We start from the raw sequence: 21,560 nt of genomic DNA, 5'->3' as shown, positions 1-21,560 counted from the left end.
CTGGTTGTTATAGCTAACCCAGGTAATTTGCAACACTCTCAAAGTAAAAGCAATTGTAAGCTAAATACTTCTGAAGAAAAAAAAATCTGTTAGCTCTAATAAAATGAAAAAAAAAAAACTTTTGAAATGTATTTTCGTAACAAATTTTATAAATAGTTTCTTTATGTTATTTTTGGTATAACCAATAAAATCAAGGCGCTTTTTTTGAATTTCTGTGAATACCTAAACAAATATCACTTCTTTTGTATTTAGAAATTTTTTCACATTTACAATTTAGCTTTAAACGCAGGATTATCTAGTAATTAATAGATTACAAAACATTGTACCACATCTTAATGGAGAACCAAGGGTAAAGAGGTAGAAAAAAGAAACATGCAAATTCACGTTGAATATTTCAAGAGTTTAAACAAAAACATTTTATAATAACAAAAACACATAGCATGACAACTGACTTCATTTTTCTAAAAAATCTCCTTTTCTTTTCTTGATTACTATTTTTCCATTAAAATACTTAATTTTTACCACTTAATTTTGTTCTCCTTTTTTTTTCAATTATTACAATAAAAACAAATGCCACACTAATTTGCATTTTTTTGATGCCACAATCCACTTTTATTTGGTCAAATTATTTAAATTACTTTTAAATTATTTAACTTACAATACTTTTTCTTGCTTGTAATGTCAGTGTTTATATGTAACAGTACAAAAAATTTTCTTTTTTTGTTAAAAATTTCAAACAGAGTATTAATATCCAATTATCATCTTTTATATATTGTGACAAATTAATGTAGTCGGTCGAACTATTTCTAAACCTTTGAAAAGTGTTTAAGGGTTTCAGTACGAAGTTTTATTAGAGTTATGTGATAAAAAAATATCAGTTTTCTCAAACTAATGTTGAAACAAAACATGAACAAAAAAATCTCGTTAGAGTTCATATATTGACATGAAACATGTAGAATTGCAATCAGTACAAATTTTCTTTTTTAAAAACTTTAATGTATAACTCTTCGTAATTAACATAAAAACCAATTTATAAATAAATTTCTTCAACAGTAGTCTCGTGCAACTGCATATAAACTTTGTGTTTGAGTATGCTTTAAAGCCAAGGACATTAAATTTTTACGAGAAACACATTTATAGATCTTTTCGAATTTACTTTAATAAGTTTTTTTTTTTCCATCTCTTTAAATTAACAGCAGATGAAGTTCCCATCACTAAGATTGACCTTATTGACATTTTGATCCCCTTATTGACATTTTGATCACCTTATTGACATTTTGAGATTTTTACGAATGAAAATTCTCTTGTATTTTGATACTTTTTAAATGCTCTGAAGTGAACTAAAATAAAATTAATTTCCTGTGTTGATAGTAACACAAGACTTATATTGATAAACTTAGTTTATCATTACTTTGAAATTTATTTCAAAAACCTGCTTGTTTTGATTTTAATTATATTTTTCAACAAATGCGCACTTGCCTCTCTTTCAAAATCAGCGAATCAGATTGCTCATAATTCTGCCTATTCTGAGCCTGTATAAGGTTTCAAAATATGCCAGCGGTACTCAACGACAAGACCTTACGGTCATCTACGAGTTTCCGCGTTCTTTTTTTATATATATATTAAATATCTTCACTTATAATTGTTTATATTATTTTATTTTAGCTTGTAAATTTTATGAAACATTAACGTAATATTTTAAGATTTAAAAAAAAAATTTCTTCAGTTTCTTCATCACAGTTCTTCATTTTATTTATCACAGCCGGCGTAAGCAATTGAAATACTTTGAAGCCTAAAAACAAAAATTGTTTTACATCATTTTTTATACTTAGAAATTTTATACTTATATTGGCATACTTTATAAAGCAAAACTTACCTAAATTAAATATGTTTTAAACACATCTATTTCTTTTTTATTCATTTTTGCTAGTGCTAAACTTGCAAATGGTGCAGCACCAATAAAACAAAAATTAAAATATTTTTCAACAAACAAAAGGATTCAGTTAGAATAATATTCAATGCATATCGTCTCTCGCATTCTCAACAATTGCTTAGTAATCTGAAATTCCGAATGTTTACCAAACAAATTTTTATCGCCATACATAGTTTTTATGAAGTAATTATTCAAATAATAAATTTATTCATGCTTAAATTTGCTTTGAAGTCACTAAGTTCACTTTCGCCACTAGAGACTCTGAAGTATTTTTTATTTTCATTTAGTGATCAAAAAAATAAACACAGTAGAACTATTTATAGTTTGATGAAGAGGTACTACACCAGGCCCCTCTATGTGAAAACACAGACGCTACAGACAAAGCAGCAACGTTGTCTCTAAAAGTTACTTTGTTATGCTGACTTTGAAAGCATTGATTGATGGAGCGTTCACTGCTGTTTGGGAAAACGCATTCAATGTCTTTCTTCCGATTTCTTACTAGCTGGCGTTTTGGTTTATGGTTATGCTCTCTCAAAATATACTTTACTGTTCGAAAGTTTTTGCGGGACAAAAAAACTGACAAGTTCAAGTTGACGCGTGGTTTTAAATTGCTTGACAAAGTCTGGTCTTTTACGGCGTTCTTCAAGTCTTGTTAGACCAAGCCGATGGAGTCAATTTTCATAGGCAGGTGTTTAATAAATGATATTTTTACTGCAGTCGGCGTACAGTTTTATATGATGAGTGACACAGGTCATTTATGAAGATTACGAAGAGCGATGGGCCCAAGACCGAGCCTTAAAACATAAAAAAAAAAAAAAAATTCCAACATCGAGCAAATTTGTCGGTAAAAAATAACATTTAAGAACTTGAGATTTTGCAGGTTCGGAAATTAAAGCTAAAGTTAGGATTTCAAAATACACCGCTATAAATCATAAAAGATTTTTTTTCTAATAGTAACTAGATATGTTGAAATATTTAAAACCTCTTGTAATGTATTTAATATTTATCATTAATACAGTTAAAAGAATTACTTTTTTTTAATCGAAAAGTAATTGTCACACAAAGCAGTTTAAGTAATTTTGCCTTAGTAGAATTTTTCTAGATTTTTTTTGTTGCTAAGAGTATATAAAATTAAGTTTTAAATGCTTTAATCAAAAAATTTCTTACCATTTTAGTAAAAAAACAAATAAACTCACTTACGACACCCTAATTTAGTTTAAAACACCCATTAAGGTGGCATACCCTCTCAAAATATATATTTTAAGTGAAATCTTATTGTTAAAATTGAAATTGACATTACAAAAGATCATACTAAACGAAATAAAATTAGTAGTTATGCAGTAATGACAGCCGCGTGAAATACCGGATATAACAAAATATGCCTTTCGCACTGTTCAAAAAGTCTCAGATTCTAATGGAGCGTTTAAAATAAAGCTTTAAGTAATTATAAAAAATATTATGATCTATTCAACTTGCCAAACGTTTTAAATCGGATTTTGATTTTCATGTAGGATTAAACGGAATATCAATATTTTTTAATTAGCCATTTTTCATTACTGAAAATACAATATCCTAAAATTTAAAGTGTTATAAAATTACTTTAAGCAGGCTTTATACATCATATAAAAACGCATCGTTGCTGAAATTTTGGTTAAAGACTGATGACTAAAAAGTTAAAACAATTGTGACAAGAGATTAAAAAAAACTTAAAAAAAAACATTGAAAATATTTAAACTTTAAAAATTTAACAAGATAAAGCAATAGCAATAAAATAATAAAAATATAAACAATGTATATAAAGATCAAAGCAAAAGATATAAAATCACCTCGCAGCATTTTATTTCATAAATCCGGTCAACCAATAAATCTTCCGCTAAAAATTCCAGAGTTGCTCATTAATCATCAAACAATAAAACGGTAAAATTATACAAAGTTTTTTAGTGTACAAATAGATAAAAATTTGTCATGGAGTAACCATGAAAGCCAAATTGAATCAAAAATATCGTATGGGATAGGTATTTTATAACAATCTTGATCACTTCTTTAATTAAGTTCCCCAAAAAAAAAAATTATTTTAGTCTAATTCATAATCATTTCTCATATTCTAATATTGTATTGGCTGATACACATAGGCACATTGGCTGATACACATAGGCACATTGGCTGATACACATAGACATACCTATAACAAAATTTTTTAAATTACAAAATTAGCAAAACTATACCTAATGCAATTCATTATCTAAGTAGAATGGATGATCCTAGTTATTCAATGAAAAAGTATGAGAGTCTTCAACTTGGAAAAACTTAACTCGTATTAGGTTCTAATTTTTATGTTCAAATTAAAAATATCAATCAATCAATCATATAAATTCTGAAAATAAATTTTCACGGCTATTTACAAATAGTATTGAAATACTAATCTCAAGTAAATACCTTAAAAAAATAGTTTATTTATATACAGTTAATCTTAGTAATAATAATAATAATAATAACAATAATAACAACAATAACAATAACAACAATAATAATAATAACAATAATAAAATAATTATAATAATTTAAATAAATCGGTATTACTTTTCATACAGCAATCGTTTTTACTTACAAAGTAACAGTTACAAACAGTAATAAACTGACAAAACGTAACAACTGACAATGACATAAAAACGACTATTGCTAAAAAAATTATAAAGATTTAGTAAGTATATTAATATAATCATAGTTGCTATAATATAATAATCAAAATATATTGCAAATATTATGACCAAATAAATAAATACAATATAAACAGTAAAACACTGAGAAAATCAAAGCAAAACAAAAGTTACAACAAACATTACAAACAAAACAAAAAATTACCTTTGGCAAAAAAATAAACAATTTATATATCATTAAAAGTAAATAATAACTAAAAAAATAAAAATAAATAACTAACAAAAAATAATAAGTAAAACTATGTACGCTAAAAAACTGAAGAAAAATAAATAAATAAAACTGAAGAAAAATAAAATAAATAATCCTAAGAAATATATGAAAGAAAACTAAAGAAATATATGAAAAAATAATAAATATCTTGATTTGCCGATCGTGGTTCCGATGTTTAAAGGTTTTTTTTCTTTCTTTGCCATTCTTTTTATATATTTCATTCATTACCGTTTTTTTTTAACTTCTATTTTCATTACTTTTTTACTTATTTTCTTACAGATATTTTCCTACAGAAAAATAACATGCTACCAAATTATTTTCAAAATATTCAACAACATTTACGCAAAATTATAACTTTACTTATAACTTATATGCTATAACTTATAACTATAACTTATAACTATAACAAAAAAAAAAAAATTATAACTCAAACAGTTTCTATGACTATTATCCTAAGATAACTTAAAGCTGGTTAACAGAATTTCAAATAAGTCACAAGGCCCCACGTTTAAAAATTTTCAAAATTTAAATGGACAACAAACATCTACGTTTGAAAGGCCAACAAAACTGCAGATTCTTAATTCTTGAAAATAAAAGCTCTTAAAAATAACAAAATAATAATAAAATGACAAAATGTTCTTTCGTTATCCTACTTTAGGTATTATCACAGGTCTGGTTATTTTTGGAAAAAAATTAATTAATATTGTATAATAGATTTTTTATTGAAAAACTATTTTGATTATATACTTATATATTGTTGTTATATATTTAACGATAAGAAGTGTACTTGTATATGATTTACCCAAAAGAGAAGAAAAGATTATAAAGTATGATGAATGGTATAAACATACTTAAGATTTTTTATTGCAGACATCTACCATAAACTTTCCAGCACTCATTTTAAGTGTTTTAAAAGTCATCACTGATGTTGTTTTCTTCCAACAATAAAGTTTGCAACAGCCCCGAATGTTGCAAATTTTAAAGTAAAACATGGATCAAAGTTTAGTTTTTAATCCTCGTTCATATTTCATACTTTCTCTAATTTTGAGTTTGAGTTTATGTATTTCAGAAATCAATTATATATGCATACATCACATTTATATATTCAGTAGACTGATTCAAAATTTATGGCATCTAAAGGTAGCTCCATACATTGACGATTTGATTAGTAATGAAATTAAATTTTTCTTTGCAGTTTTTTACCCTTTGACGTTCAAGTCGAAGATAATGTCCACGCAAATTGTATTTGGAAATCGATAATGCGTAGACTTGAGGGTTCTCAATATTTCAAATTTTGGTTCTGAGTTTTTCCATGCACACATTTTGCTAGTAACTCATTAATGCTGAGTTCTTCATAAATTGGCTTTAGTAGCTCGATAATACCATGTGACAATCCAGGTCCAGGTTTATAGAGAGAAGGATGGTTGGGATGTGTCCGATCAAAGTTTTAGTAGCACCAACTTTTTTCAGCTTTCGAACCATATTTGTCATAATTTTTTTATTTTAAGGAAGCAACATGAAACATTGAAGCATTGAAGCATTACATTGCGCATTTTATTAACAGACTAATTTTTGGTTCTTATTGCAGTTCAAAAATAGTTCTGCAAACGTTCAATTGCTGCATCAATAAGTCCTTCTTTACCTCCTAGACATCTTTCTTTTTTTGATTTTCTTATTTGTGTGCCAACACTTTTTTTCAAATTCGAGCATTTGAAATGAGATTTTGCTCCAGCAACCTTCATAACAGTGATTTGGCCAGCATAGGTGAGGTTACAAACGTATGTACTTTTTAACATTTTTTATGCATCAGGATTTGTATTTTTCTTCTTTCCAATCAACAAATATTAATTTCAATATATGGATAATACTTTGTAATCCAAAAGTTTAAACACCATTGTATGAAGAAAACCACAAGAAACATTAGCTTTCGCTATATTAATTTTTTAAACAATAGTTTCTCCTGCAATGGCAATTTTAGTAGCATTTTTTCGAACAATTTTAGTGTAAGTGTTTTTGCTCATTGGATGCGGAAGGTCCACAAGCTAATAAAATATTTTTAAGCCTGAAAGATGTTGTTCGCATAAACGCATCAAATAAATCGACCTTTGGCTTATGTCAAAAGCTCTGCTACATTCAGAACTTGCTGGATGTATAAAAATCCACATTGAAAGAATATAATCAGTGAGGTAGAAAGTCCAAACTTTTCATTTTAGTTCTTTTATTATTTTATGTATATCTAGCTGAATTTCCAGCGTGAATTTAAGCGTGTATATCTAACTGAATTTCCAGCGTTAATTTAAGCGAGTATATCTAGCTGAATTTCCAGCGTGAATTTAAGCGTGTATATCTAGCTGAATTTCCAGCCTGCAAGCTATTTTTACATTCTGTAAAAAAAAAAATATAACTGAACAGCAGCGGCTAGTATATTATCCTATACCCAGATACAGTTTTATTTATGAGAGTTCTTAGCAGAAGTTTGTTTTTTTAAAAAATCTTTTAGAACTTTTTTATTAGAGTAAACAAACTACTTAACTAGAGTTGTTGATAAATAATGTAAAATTGACACTCATTTCGACTTTTTAAGATTTAAAGCTTCCAATTTAAAAATATAATATAAAAATGTAAACTTATAGTACAAATGTAACATTTTTCTTAACAATAAGGGGAGTAATAATAGTATCAAAAACAACAAAAACTAATTTAATTCGAAAAGTGACTTTCCGGATTAATATCGAAATAGGAAATAAAACCGAAATTGTAAATAGCATTGAAAATCCCGAAAGCTGAAGAAGATCGAAAGCTGAAGAAGATCGAAAGCTGAAGAAGATCGAAAGCTGAAGAAGATCGAAAGCTGAAGAAGATCGAAAGCTGAAGAAGATCGAAAGCTGAAGAAGATCGAAATTAGCAGAAAATGACTAATATCGAAATTAAAAATTGAAAACAAGAAAATGATTATGATGAAATTTTTTTTAATTGATAGAAAAAAATCAAATCCTCAGTAGATGTAGCAACACTCGATGCATGTTCTACCTATTTGTTAGTCGATGTAGCAGCACTCCTTGAGTGTTCTTTTTGTAAGCCTATTTGTCAGTCGATGTAGCAGCACTCCTTGAGTGTTCTTTTTGTAAGCCTATTTGTCAGTCGATGTAGCAGCACTCCTTGAGTGTTCTTTTTGTAAGCCTATTTGTCAGTCGATGTAGCAGCACTCCTTGAGTGTTCTTTTTGTAAGCCTATTTGTCAGTCGATGTAGCAGCACTCCTTGAGTGTTCTTTTTGTAAGCCTATTTGTCAGTCGATGTAGCAGCACTCCTTGAGTGTTCTTTTTGTAAGCCTATGTAGCAACACTCCTCGCATGGTAATAAAAATTATAATACGTTGATTAGACATCAGTTTTATCAAGCAGCTATTTTTCAATACTATTTTGTTTTCCCCGTTTTCGATAATGAGCTACATTTGTGAATTTCAAAATTGATACTTTTCGACATAAATTAGAAAATTATAATTTCGATCTCAACCATTAAAATGAGTTTCCATCAGGGTTTTTTTTCGACCTAATCATTAAAAAAAGCAGTTGATTTTCGGTACTATTCTGATTTCCCAAAAAACCTATTAAAAAAATAAGTTCATATTTTATCTTTTCAATTTTATAAGGCCCAAAAGTAGTAATACGACAATTGATATTAATTTAAAAAAAATAGTGATCCGACAAAATGACATTGCTGAAAAAAAAAAAGGTAACATTAATAATAGCAATGAACAGAGTCATACAACTGTTTAAAAATATATGACTTATTACGAATAAATAAAAATGGTAATAACAAATATTCCTATGATTGTACGATACCGTTTCACCATTTCAGAAACAACAATGCGTTTTTTAAAATTCAAGCTAAGCAAAAAAAATTTGGGAATAAGAATGAAAATAGGTTATTAAGTAGCCGATAAGAAACTTGATAAAAACCACTGAGAGAAAAAAATGCGCTCCTATAATCTCTCTCTCTCTCTATTAAATTGATACAGGTAAAACATTTTTAACGCGATGTTTTTAGCTGTGTAAAATAAGATACAAAACTTTAAATTAACTAATATCTCAACTTCAATTGCTCAAAGTTTCAGTTTTATCCACAAAAGTTTCAGTTTTATCCACACAAAAAAAGTCTTATCGGTATTGTATTAGCGGTCGGTCATATACCAATTTTTAAATTTGCAAATTTGTTTATGATTGTGATTATGTTATGAACTCTTTGGAAAATCAAGTTTTCAACTGTTTTATTGAAAAAAGTTTGTTAATTCAACGCAGTAAACTTTTAAAAGTTTAAAATATTTGATTTACCGCACGTTAAATATGTATTTCATTTTTAAAAGTTTTTAAAGCTTTTTGGTAATTTTATTTTTAATTAAGTTTTTTTTCCAAAAATTATTTCAGTTTATGTTTTTTCGTTAAAGTAGTAAAACTTATACAGCCAGAAAATTTTTTTTTAATATCTGCAATGGAGAGCGATAAGCGCGTGCTTTAATAGTTTAACTTAATAATCTGCTTTAATCAAAACAACTGCTCGACAGTTTTTTTTATATTAGCATTCGACATATAGTACTTATTCTTCTTTAGAAAACTTACGAAGAGAACGCGGTTGAGGTTGCCTGAACTTAATTTTGATTGGGGATTTAGCTGTCAATCAAGCGTGTTTAATTACTCAAAGACAATAAATCCCATACACAATATTTGATACGAAAGCAATGTGCATGTCGTGCTTTGGAAACGGATTCTGAATAGGTGACTATTATTCGTCTTTTCATTCAGAAATTATTGTCGTTGTTGTTTTACTTTGTTATAACTGGTACCGAACAAGAGATTTATAGAAGTGGCTTTAAAAGAAATCGGAGAAGTTCTTGGAACTCGTAAACCAACCGAAAATTAAACCACGAGGTTGGAGTTGTAACTAAATAATAAAATTTAAAAACAATAAACCATATATTTCAAAAAACAACTTAACAGCGCGACTATTAATTTTAATTTTTTACATTGAATTATTTTGGAATAGTTTACGCTTTTAATTTTTTGCGGTTATGGCCACTGCAATTAATGTTATTCAACATCCCTCTGACGCCAATAATGATGCTCATTTTAAGCAAGTTGTAGGTTACAACACTTCGCAATCCATGCTTGTTCCACAAAATTTAAACCTATCAAATCGTGTATCTAATTCTCTTGTTTCCGATCATGAAACTTCTAAACAAGAAGATTTTGATAAGGTCAAAAGACCGATGAATTCTTTCATGGTGTGGTCTCGCGAGAAGCGACGAAGACTCGCACATGAAAATCCTAAAATGCATAACAGTGAAATAAGCAAACGCTTGGGAGCCGAGTGGAAAGTTTTAACTGAAGATGAAAAGGCTCCTTTTGTTTTTGAAGCAAAGCGTTTAAGAGCTGAACATATGAAATCACATCCTGATTACAAGTATAGACCACGTCGTAAAGCTAAGACTTCATCAAAAAAGAATGAACAGAAGATGCCTCATGTAATAACAACTGATGGGAAACAAATTTTCATGCCCACACAGTACACTTCTGGTTATGCAATAACAGGAGGTATTAATTACCCCTTTAATGGCTATTTATCTGCACTAGTAAATGGACATGAAGCATATGCAAGTAATACATCGCCATCAGCTGTCTATGGCTTTCCACATGGAGCAGCCATTGCAGTGACCAGTACTATATCACAATCACAATTATCTTCTTCGTCAAGTTCCTCAGTAACAGCTGCAACTGGTTTATCTGCCCAATACAGTGTTGTACATTCAGGTACTCCAACTTACATGTATAGTCCGTTAGGATTTCCATATCTTAATGGTGCTGCTATGGGTACATATAGTGGGCAGCCTTATTCACATGCTTTAACACTTAAACCAGACACATCATCTATCACTGTATCTACAGAAAAAGCAACTAGTCATTTATCAATGCATCATGATGCTGTTCGTTCAACAATTGCACCAAGTGTTTATTACCCGATTGGTATTTATCCAACTGCTGTTGATCATAATTGTAACCTAACATATGATCCAAAAATACCATATGCAACAATGACTATATTAGAACAACCTCATGGAAATGTGAAACGTGAACAAACTCGTGAGGGTACAACACGAAATATTTCAGATGATCACCAAAGTAGAAGAGTTAATACACCAACATACTCTATTTCGTCCAACACTGCAACGCAGTAAAAAATTATTCTGAACTAAATAAACATATCGATTGTCATAATAATTGTGATATCATACTTAAAATGCTATTATAACTGCCTCAAGTTAATATGAGTTAAAAAGCTCAACTGAAATAACTTGGAAACTTTTGTACAGATATAAATCTAAATTTATAATTTCTTTTATTGCTAAAGAAACAAAATCTACTTGGTGTGTAAACAAGTAAAGTTATTTATTATTATTTTTTAATTTGCTTGTAGAAACATATTTTTAAACATATAGTTTTGAACAATCTTCAAATCGTATTAAGAATTTATATGTATATACTGAGCTAGATACGTGAGCATATATTTCTAAGTTTTTTGATTTTTAATTTTGGTTTTGATTAGTTACTAAAAATTATATGACCATTGGAATTAATTTTTATATTTGTTGTTGTTTTATGTATTTCTATTTAAGTAATCTCCTTCAATAAAGTGCTTAAATCTTGGAAGGAAATGTTTTTTATGATTTTCTTTCTTTTTCTTAGAATAAAAATACTTTTTATTTTGTTTACTTTGTGTTTTTACTCTCAGAGGTTTTAATTATTTTCGAAGATGCAATATCATTTTTTACATTGATTTTTTAAAACTTTTTTTTTTTTTATCTAATTTTTAAAAAATTGGTTTGTCTTTGCAAGCCTTTTTTAACAGAACTTTTGAGATGTGAAAACTAATTATTATTTTTTTAAATGTTTTTCACATTATTTTTTTAGGTTCAGTTCATGTTTTCTGTTGTAAAACTAATGTGCTGTCGATATTTGTGAAATAAATTTTGTAAACGAAAATAAATTTAAAAAATGAGAAATTTTTATTTTTATATAAATAATATTTTTCAATTTAAATCAGAATATTGTGGTTTTATTTTTTTATTTATTATCTAGTTAATAAATAAAAACTGAAAATATATTTTATTACTATGCATATATATATATATATATATATATATATATATATATATATATATATATATATATATATATATATATATATATATATATATATATATGTATGTATATATATATATGTATATATATAATGTAAACTAAGTCTGTTTGAACAATTAACGTGACGAACATTAAAATAGACAGATGTTTTTTGTGTGTTATTAGTACAGATGTTTAAGCCACTCTGGAAATGTATTTAAACAATTTAAATTTTCTTTAATGAAGAAAACATTTAATTGAGTACTTGTTTTGAAATTCAATTTTTTTGTTTGTTGAAAAAGTAAGTTTAATCGGGTAAAATTTAAATTTATTTTAAAACTATAATTTATCTTTAACTTTTTCGTGTACCGCTACTGTAGTATAATACAAGTTTGCATAATTACTTTTATTGGAAAGTATCCTTAAAAAAATTTATAAATAAACAAGAGAGCTTTTGGAAAGCTCAATTTTTTTTATTTTAACTCTAAAAAGATTTTATGGTTGACTATGGTTTATAATAAAAAGATTTATCGCTTCCGCTTTTCGGCTCGAAAAAGGGATTTAAACCACGGGCTTTTTCGAGTCTCGAGTAAGCACTTGCAAAAATATACTTAATTTTTTAAAATTTTTGAAGTACCAAACGAGCTCGTGAAATCTTTGCAATCGGCGTGTGCGTTGTAACTGAAAAATTCAAAATATGTATAATTTTTTTAAAGAGTTTCAATAAAAGAATAAGTAATTAAAAAATAGTAACGATTATAAAGAAATTAAAAAACAGTAAGAATAGAAAATTAAAGAAAGGTGGTTCAAATGCTAAACCAATGAAGAAAATTCGGTAACGACAAAAGGAAAATGTCGAACACGTAATGTGCAGGAAGCTAAATTAATTATCTTTTTGAATACTATAAAAACATTCTTCAAGTGAATTTATGGCATGCGCAAAATATTTGTCATATGTGCTTGGACGGCCGCAAGATTTTTTGATGCTTTATATATGACACTCGCAGCCATTTCGCGAGGCTAGAATTATCTTATTCTATCTTTTTTTCAGTTTTGAGAGGAAAATGAATAAAAAACACAAAACTTTATATACTATTTTATAACTTATGTTTTCTTCGCTCCTTTTTTACTTATAACTTAGGCTTCAATACAATAGAAAAACATTTTGGACACATAATGCTATCAATTGCTCAAAAAGTCAAAACATAAGATAATTTTCAGGTCGCAATTTTCCAAACTTTTCAGCTGCTAACTCCAAACGCTTATGCTTTGCAAAAATATCTTAGTATGCTTATGCTTTACAAAAATATTTTAAAACGTTTGACCATAAAACGTGATGGCAATGAGTATATTTTCCACACAATTATTTTATTCTAAATTTAAACTCATCAACAGGTTTTAAACTTCATTAAAAAATCTTGTAACTTTCTAAAGTTGCAAAATTTTTTCTTTCCTCACCATTTTAAATTTTCCATGGTCATAACTTTTGTGCATTTTAAGATTTTTGAACAATGCCAGAAAGTGTCATTTCTGAAAAATTAAAAAATCCTGTAAAAGTTCATGTTCATGAGCCAAATAGAATAGCCAAGTATCACCGTATTTGGTTTGCTTATTTTTCTTAATTTTATATATAATATAATTTTTATCTATTTATGGTAGATATTAATTTAAAGTATTTATAAAAACAAATTTTTTATAACGAAACGAAGGATCCGTGGTTCTGAGGCAAGTACGCTACCACTGCCCTACCTCTAAGCAAGTTTTGCGACATCAGTTCGGAAGGAGGCGTGAACTTCAAATTAAATGCTCATCCGCGGTGCTCTATGATAAGACCGTAAGGACTTCTTTGGGCGCCTGAATAAAATTGAAAAAAAAGTATGAATTGGCAGTACCAGACACATGTTTGGAGGTATTTCTAGATAACATATTCCATTCATTTATTGTGTTATTAACTTTATATGTTATTTATTTAATATTTATATATTTTATATTTATATCTGTACAGCTATGGCGCTGTTCAGGCTTAGAACCAAAGGTCCAAAGTTCAACGCCGGCTCGAACCCAATAAGCAACATTTGTAAGGAAGAAGGCGTAAACTTCCGAGTTAAATTTCTCTTCTGCGGTATATTGTGATAAGACCGTAAGGATTTCTAGGAGCACCTTAAAAACCACACAAAAAGAATGTATGCATTATAATTTATGCAAATTTTTTTAATGTGTTTTTTTTTTCTTTTATGTTACAAGATGTTTGATGCATAAGAAATAACTTGAAGAACATATTTTTGAATATTGTTCATAGTTGTTCTTACTGTTTTTGAATATTGTTCATGGTTGTTCTTACTGTTTTTGAATATTGTTCATATTCTTACTGTTTTAGTCAATATTCGTGTGAAACCTCCTGATTTGTTTGTTTAAATTTGTAAAAATTATTTCTAAAGTTAGTTTGAATTATTATTATTATAAAATCTGTTTTACAATTTAAATATATATATAAATGTTAAATTTTTACTGTAGAAGGCTGTTTTTTTTTTGTTTTTTTTTTTTCGTAAGTTTTTGTTTACATTTGACGTAATATATATATAAATTACATATTTTTTTCAAATACAAACAAGGCTTCTAAAAGAAGATCAAATGATCTTATCGTCAGAAGCCTTTTACAAAACTGAGTACATAAAGTATTATAAAAACGCCTTTTTACAATAAGAGAACGTAAAAAATTAACATAAAAATATTAAAATAGTACTTAGATAAATAGAAACAAATTGTCAACAAGTATAAAACAAAGATTGAACATACATTTCAAAATTATTATATATCATAAGACAAATTAAAAATATTCTAAGATATTTTCAATAGAGAGAATGAGATCTTTTAATTTAATTTTAAAAACAGAATAAGTTAGGGGTAAGCCGAAGTTAGGCAAAATAATTTTGTTCCAGAGATGAGCTGCACGATAAGTGATACAGAATTGATTGAACTTTGTTCGACAGAGTGGTTTATTTAAATAGTTATTATTCCTCATGTTAAACTTGCTTAGAGGTTTCAAAATAAAAAGGTCTTTAAAAATTAAAGGAGATAAATCATACTTCCACATATAAACAAAAGATAAATTTTTATATACGTTTAGTTTATAAACATTGAGGATTTTCATTTGATTGAAAAATATTGAGGAATTTGAGAACCGATCCGCAAAATTAATTACACGGATCGCATGTTTCTGACGGCGATGGAGACATTGTAAATTGCTTTGATCAGTACTACCCCAGGCAATAATTCCATAACTTATATAACTATGAATAAAAGAATAATAAAGTTTAGTTAAATTATTTTTATCTAAATAAGTACGCGCCTTATATAGAATTCCAATACTTTTTGAAACTTTCGAGCAGACATAGTTAATATGATGTTTCCATGTGATGTTCTCGTCAATGAAATGTTTCGTAAACGTCAACGTCAATGTTTCGTAATTTTAGTATTGCATATTGGTCTAAAAAGCATCTCTGTGAAATTTCATGAAAATTTTGGGTATTGTGGTTTATCCTCGTCCGGCTAATTGCCATAGAGAGTCAACATAACTGGGCCTGCGAAGACAGGTTCAGCTCACTAAAGAGAATCATCACTCGCTTTGCTGACCTAGAGTTAGTGAGTTTAAAAAGAAAGAAGAAGTTAGTGCAAAAGTCAGAAGATGTTGAGTTAGAAAGATAGCATAAAGAAAACGGACAGAATTGGACTGAATGATAGAATGCGCAATTTATACTATTAATTATTTTAACTAATTAATGCATTTCATGAAGAATAATATTTTAATGTAGTTGAATGTTTAATGTAATAAACTAATGTATTTTATAAAGCTTGTGCAATATTTGTGGTAGCTCTAACACTGAATTTCGTTTTTTTTTAATCATTTTTATTCAACTTGTTGGGATTGTGGGTCAAACTTTTTTGTTGCTATTATTAGTTTTGTTTGTTTTTTGTTGTACCGGACCTTTTTTAAAATTTAGTAGTTTATGTGTTACGTGAATTATGTGGAGCTATATATAAAATTTATGTATAATAATATTTTTTGGATTACGTGTATTTTTTGTAAAGTTATTTTTATAGTAAGTAAAAACAATTTAACTATGAAGAAAAAATGTCTTTAATTTTGTATAATATAATAAGTATTGAAGTTAATACTGTTTTCCTTTTTATATTACTGCATATTAATGTCATAAAAATCAGATTTTTACTTCAGATTAGTTTATTACTATGTATAAAGTATAAAGAGTTCTTTTCAGAAATATAAGCATATTCATTTTTTTTTAAGAAATGTAAGGTTGTATTTTTTAGTATTTAATAATGGATGAAAGGGTCGCAACAAATGTATGAAATTGTTACGTATCTGCAAGATGCCATTGATGTTGACATTAAATTTATAAAAAGTAGTTTGTGTTATAGAATAACTACATATTCTGGGGAGGACAAGGTAGTCACAGAAAAAAAAAAAAAGCAAATAGAAAGACAAAAAAATAATCTGAAGTAAGAAAAAATGAACCCTTGTAAACGTAAGTTTAAAATGATAAATCTTAAACCAGGCAGGAGCTCTTATGAGGATGAGTACATTGAAGAAGTTTGCGCTAGACCACAGAATAGGAAACTAGAGCAAGGAATAGGAAACACAGAAAAATAGTTAAATCTAGCATAGATATCTTTGTTCTTCATGATATATTGAAAATCTCTGACTTTGTTTCATGCAGTATCTGTAACAACATCTAATCAACCCAAATTAGTGCCAATACTGTATTCTCTTGTAGCAGCATACAAGGGGTCAGTCTTAAAGCTATGCTTAAAAACAAGGACAGCCCATTGGTATAAAACTGTCATTGTATCCAACATAAAAGTGAAGATCAAAGAAAAATGAATGCGCCAAAAATGCTGTTGCGTTCGAATGGAAAACTTATGAACACTCATTCCAAAGTAACGGATGACCAATTGCAAATTCTGGTGTGTGGCTGATCGAGCAAAGTTCCCTGGCGTTCTCCCACCTCTAAAATCAACTAAAGAAACTGGTTAAGTTTTTTAAAACACCATAGCTAAGGCAAATAACAAACTTCTTAGAGAATGAAAGTGTGAAAAAAATGTATCTGGCATGGTTTTCAATACAACTTCATCAAATACAGGTAAGCCCAATTAAATATAAAATATCTGAATGAAAATCATACAACTACACTGTATTGATATACATTTTCAAAAAAGAGAACCACTGCATGTGTGTCTCTAGAAAAAGAATTAGATTGTGCCCTTTTCTAGTTTGCTTGTCGTAGGCATGTGGATAAATTTCTTTTGTTGGAAAAGTTTGAAAGTCAAGACATTAGCTAGTACAAATATTTTAATTCTTCAAAGGTGACTCCAAAAGGCTATACCTTTTGTTTTACCTACAATTAGTATATTATACAAAAAATAGTAAAGTGCTACTTTTTATAATTGGAAAGTAGTGAAAGTAGAAAATTACTACTTATAATTTTAACTTACAACAATTAACATTTATTTACTATATCTTTTTCACATTTCTAGGTTCAAAAAGGATTCCCTCAACTATCCTCAGATCAACTAGCATAGTATTAGCACCCTCATATGATACCTATTAAAGCAGAATGCCAGCAAGAGATGGCTAAATTTTTTGGGAGTCTCTTTTATAATCATTCATATGAGGTGACTACAAAGAGCTGGTTCAGCTTTGTCTGCTCATAATAACTAAAAAAAAATGCTTCGTTTTTTCGCTGAAAACACGAAGTTTTTTCAGCGAAAGGTGAAAAGCATTATGAACAACTCGTTTAATTGTACGTAAATTAGCGATCACATCTGCCTCTGCAGTAATTTGACGGGCAGTTAATGAAGAAATTGTCTCAACAATTTTTGACTATTATGGTCACTTAATGTTAATAGACTTCGGGATATTTTTGTTCATTCCATTCGTATGAGGATTGTTAACATAGTTACTAATCACAGTTCGGCTGCGTCGTATGGCTATTGCCACGTAACTAATGGAATGACCCATTTTAGCTAAGTAAGAGAGCACTTTTTTCTCATCACAAAGCCATTGTTAATTAATTTATTATTTTATACTTAATAAAAAAAACCTAAATTCAATTTTCGACAGTTCACAATAGTTTACATTTAAATAACTGTCTGTCGTGTATAGGGTAAGGTTTCGTATGTTGAGCATGTTAACAGTGTAGGGGAGACCGGGGCTAGTTGGCTCGGTTTTTACTCTATGAGCTGTGTAGCCCTAACAGTACATTTTTTTAAAAATATTAAAGTGTAGTCTTAAAGAGTATGGATTAGGGTATCTTATAAAATTTGCATTCATTTAAAAAAAAAAATTCTTGGGGCCTTTCCGGACCCTCAAAAAAAAAAAAAAATTTGCGCCAACTTACCCCACCACGGGGTAAGTTTTTACAATAATTTTTTTTTCATACGACTAAATATTTTCTTTGTAGAGTAAAAAGGAAGCGATGTTCTAAAAGTTACGTTTTTGTCCAAAAAACGCATAAATCTCAATATCTCCCATGCGCATGCGCAAATCCTGACAATACTACAGTGAATGATGAAATGGTCAATGAGGAAGTTTCTGAGTAATTTTTGTCACTTTCTGATGAAAGGCTCTAAAGATAAACGCAGTTCGTCAACTTACCCCTGCGGCCAACTAGCCCCGGTCTCCCCTATTGCTAATTTGTAGGCAAAATATTATACTAATAATATTTATTTTTTGCAGATTATCACAATTTAATCATTCCTCTTAAAGAAATGAACAGTTCATATAAAAAAAATCTTTATGCCAAAAATTGCGTTGTTTTCAACACACCCAATCAAAAAAAGCTCATCTCAGAAATCAGTTTCCCAAGATGAGCTTTTTTAATGGAACTCAAAAAAACTCAAAATAACGAAAAAGTAATCCCAAAAAAACCCTATATAAAATTGTATCTTCAAGGCTTATACTTAAGTAAAAAGTAATTATCTCAACCATAAAAAAGAAATAATAATAAATCTTTCCTATCTCTAAAAAAGTTAACAATACAATTTTTTGAAAAAACTTTTGCTCTTGAAATAAAGCTCCCCGGAGATTAACTTTAGAAAAACGTGTTTTTCTTAATAAAAAGCTGCATCTTTTCTTGAGCTTCTAAAAATGTATCATCTTAAGCAACTTCACCAAGTCTATCATAATTTAAATAGCACGACAACATCTTATGTGTTATCTCATATAACCCATGGAATTAGCAGCAGGTAAGCATAAAATATTGAGGATGTAATAAATTTTTGAAGATCTTGTTTCGTTCTGACGCAATTACAAAATATTGAATAATAAAAAATTATAACAGGGATGGTAAATTTTTATAACAGTAAAACAATCAAAGAATACTAACTATAAAACCAAGAAATTAAAACAAATAACACCGTCGAACTTGTATGAATATTCTTAACCAAAAAAGTTCGCGAAAAAATCATTAGTCTACCCGTAAAAGAGGTTATACCATCTTAGAAACCTGCTCATCTTACACAACTTTCCCCTACATCATATAAATATTTATATAATTTCTAAAAGCTATTCCGAATACTCAACCTAAAGTAATTTTTTAAAGCTTTGAAAAAACTTCACCTAAAAACAAGTTGTACTAACAAATTAAGATATAAATTAAAACAAGAAATGCATATGTCAAAAAATTAACAAAGCTTTAAAGATTTATTTAAATAAATTACTAGACCACTTTAATAAAAAAAGTTCGCATGAGCATATAAAATAAACCAATAGCTAATCGGTGGGCGGATAAATTGCTTGTGAAATGCTCAAAAATCGGTGGGCGGATAAATTGCTTGTGAAATGCTCAAAAATCGGTGGACGAAGAAATTGCTTGTGAAATGCTCAAAAAGGAATCAAAAACTGTGTAATAAATTCCAAAAAACTAAAAATAGAGTAAAATGGGGTAATTTCGCCACTTTAGAACTTTTCAACCAATTGGTGTATATAGAAATTTTCATATATACAAAATTAGTGTATATATGACTAGGGTTAGGACTATTGTAATTGTAATTGTAAAAATTAAATACAATTACACATTACAATACAACAATATTGTATTGTAATATTACAGAAACAATAAAAGAAATTTATTTTGGTATTGTATTGCTGTGATGAAAAACAATTACAATAAGTATTGTATTGTTTTTTTTCTAACAATACAATAAAATTCGAGAACTATTGTACTGCATTGTTTTAATGAAATAAAATTACAATAACTATTGTATTGTTTTGATGAAAACAATTACAATAACTATTGTAGTGTATTACTTTACATTAAAGTAGAAAAGCTAACGTATTTATATTCATCTCTGACGAACTTACTATTATTTTTGCTATTTTTTATTTACGGATTTGCAATATATTGCAAATTTTTTTTTTACATATTTAGATTTCGCATATCCTATCTTGTTATGTATTTCCAACCTCTAAATGGCCGCAAAATATTGCCTGTCTGATGATAGCCTTACTATTATGAAAAATAACATTCATAAATTATTTTATTCAGCCCTTTAATTTTTTCCTCTTGATTTTAATTATGCAAAGGAAATTAAAATATATATGAAAACTAAGTTTAGTAACACGAACAGTTAAACATAATAATTCTTCTTAAATAAAAATGTTAATGTCTTTATCACAATAAAAATATATTGTTATTGTATTACAAAGACGAATTACAATACAATATTTATTGTTATTGTAGTGGGTCATTACAATACATTTTTTTTCAGATATTGTTATTGCTTTATAAAGATGAATTGCATTACAATATTTATTGTTATTGTATTACAGAATTACAATAGTTGTAAATCACAAGTATTGTTATTATTACTAAATTAAGTTAATACAATAACAATAATTATTGTTACTGTTATTGTTTTCATTACAATTACAATAGTCCTAACCCTATATATGACCAACTGGTCATATATACACTAATTTCTATATACACCAATTGGTGTATATAGAAATTTTCTACCAATTGGTGTATATCTACTTCTATCACTATAACTATACTCAAGAAAAAGATTATTTTATAAGTCAAATTTCTATTAAAAAAATAAACAAATTTCTTATCAAATTATGTGAAAAAAAATCTTCTTTTTGTGAAAACTTGATAAGAAAATTAATTGACGAAAATAATCTATAAATAAACAGGAAATTTAAAATTCTCATAAAAATCAAATTATTTGTTTCTATTAAAAATTTATAAAAACTAAAGTATTAGAAATTTTTCAAAGAATCTTTGTATTGTTTTTTTCTACCAAACTTTGATCGGTTCCAAAGTTATTACGGAAATACTAATTGGGGGAATTTCGCCACCTATTTATATTAAATAGAAATGCGCTCTGATTGGATAATTAATATTATTTCCCTTCCTTATGTTTTAGTATTTAATTTATCAGGTCATGTTGGTCTTATGCGCTTTTGACTAGATAATTTAATTAATATGTCTAATTAAAATAATTC

The 21,560-nt window shown here is 27.9% G+C and overlaps 1 protein-coding gene and 2 long non-coding RNA genes across 3 annotated transcripts; 2 read left to right on the top strand and 1 right to left on the bottom strand.

Moving 5' to 3' along the window:
* Positions 1-1,639: 1,639 nt before the first annotated feature.
* LOC136074936 (uncharacterized) lies at positions 1,640-3,328 on the bottom strand. Its single transcript, XR_010635574.1, has 2 exons — positions 1,877-3,328; positions 1,640-1,792 (listed from the first exon to the last, which is right to left on the bottom strand). It is a non-coding gene; the product is annotated as an uncharacterized LOC136074936 (long non-coding RNA).
* A 5,758-nt stretch (positions 3,329-9,086) lies between these two features.
* Positions 9,087-11,916, top strand: LOC100205840 (transcription factor Sox-21). Its single transcript, XM_065788936.1, has 2 exons — positions 9,087-9,241; positions 9,470-11,916. Exon 2 carries the CDS (start codon positions 9,928-9,930, stop codon positions 11,089-11,091), a length of 1,164 nt encoding a protein of 387 aa, XP_065645008.1. The 5' UTR covers positions 9,087-9,241; positions 9,470-9,927; the 3' UTR covers positions 11,092-11,916.
* Positions 11,917-12,269: 353 nt separating this feature from the next.
* Positions 12,270-16,167, top strand: LOC136074935 (uncharacterized). Its single transcript, XR_010635573.1, has 3 exons — positions 12,270-12,335; positions 13,744-13,943; positions 14,040-16,167. It is a non-coding gene; the product is annotated as an uncharacterized LOC136074935 (long non-coding RNA).
* Positions 16,168-21,560: the final 5,393 nt, after the last annotated feature.

Source organism: Hydra vulgaris, chromosome 01, assembly GCF_038396675.1.
Source record: "Hydra vulgaris chromosome 01, alternate assembly HydraT2T_AEP".
In the NCBI taxonomy this organism is placed as follows: domain Eukaryota; kingdom Metazoa; phylum Cnidaria; class Hydrozoa; order Anthoathecata; family Hydridae; genus Hydra; species Hydra vulgaris.
This window is presented reverse-complemented; position numbering and strand designations above follow the sequence as displayed.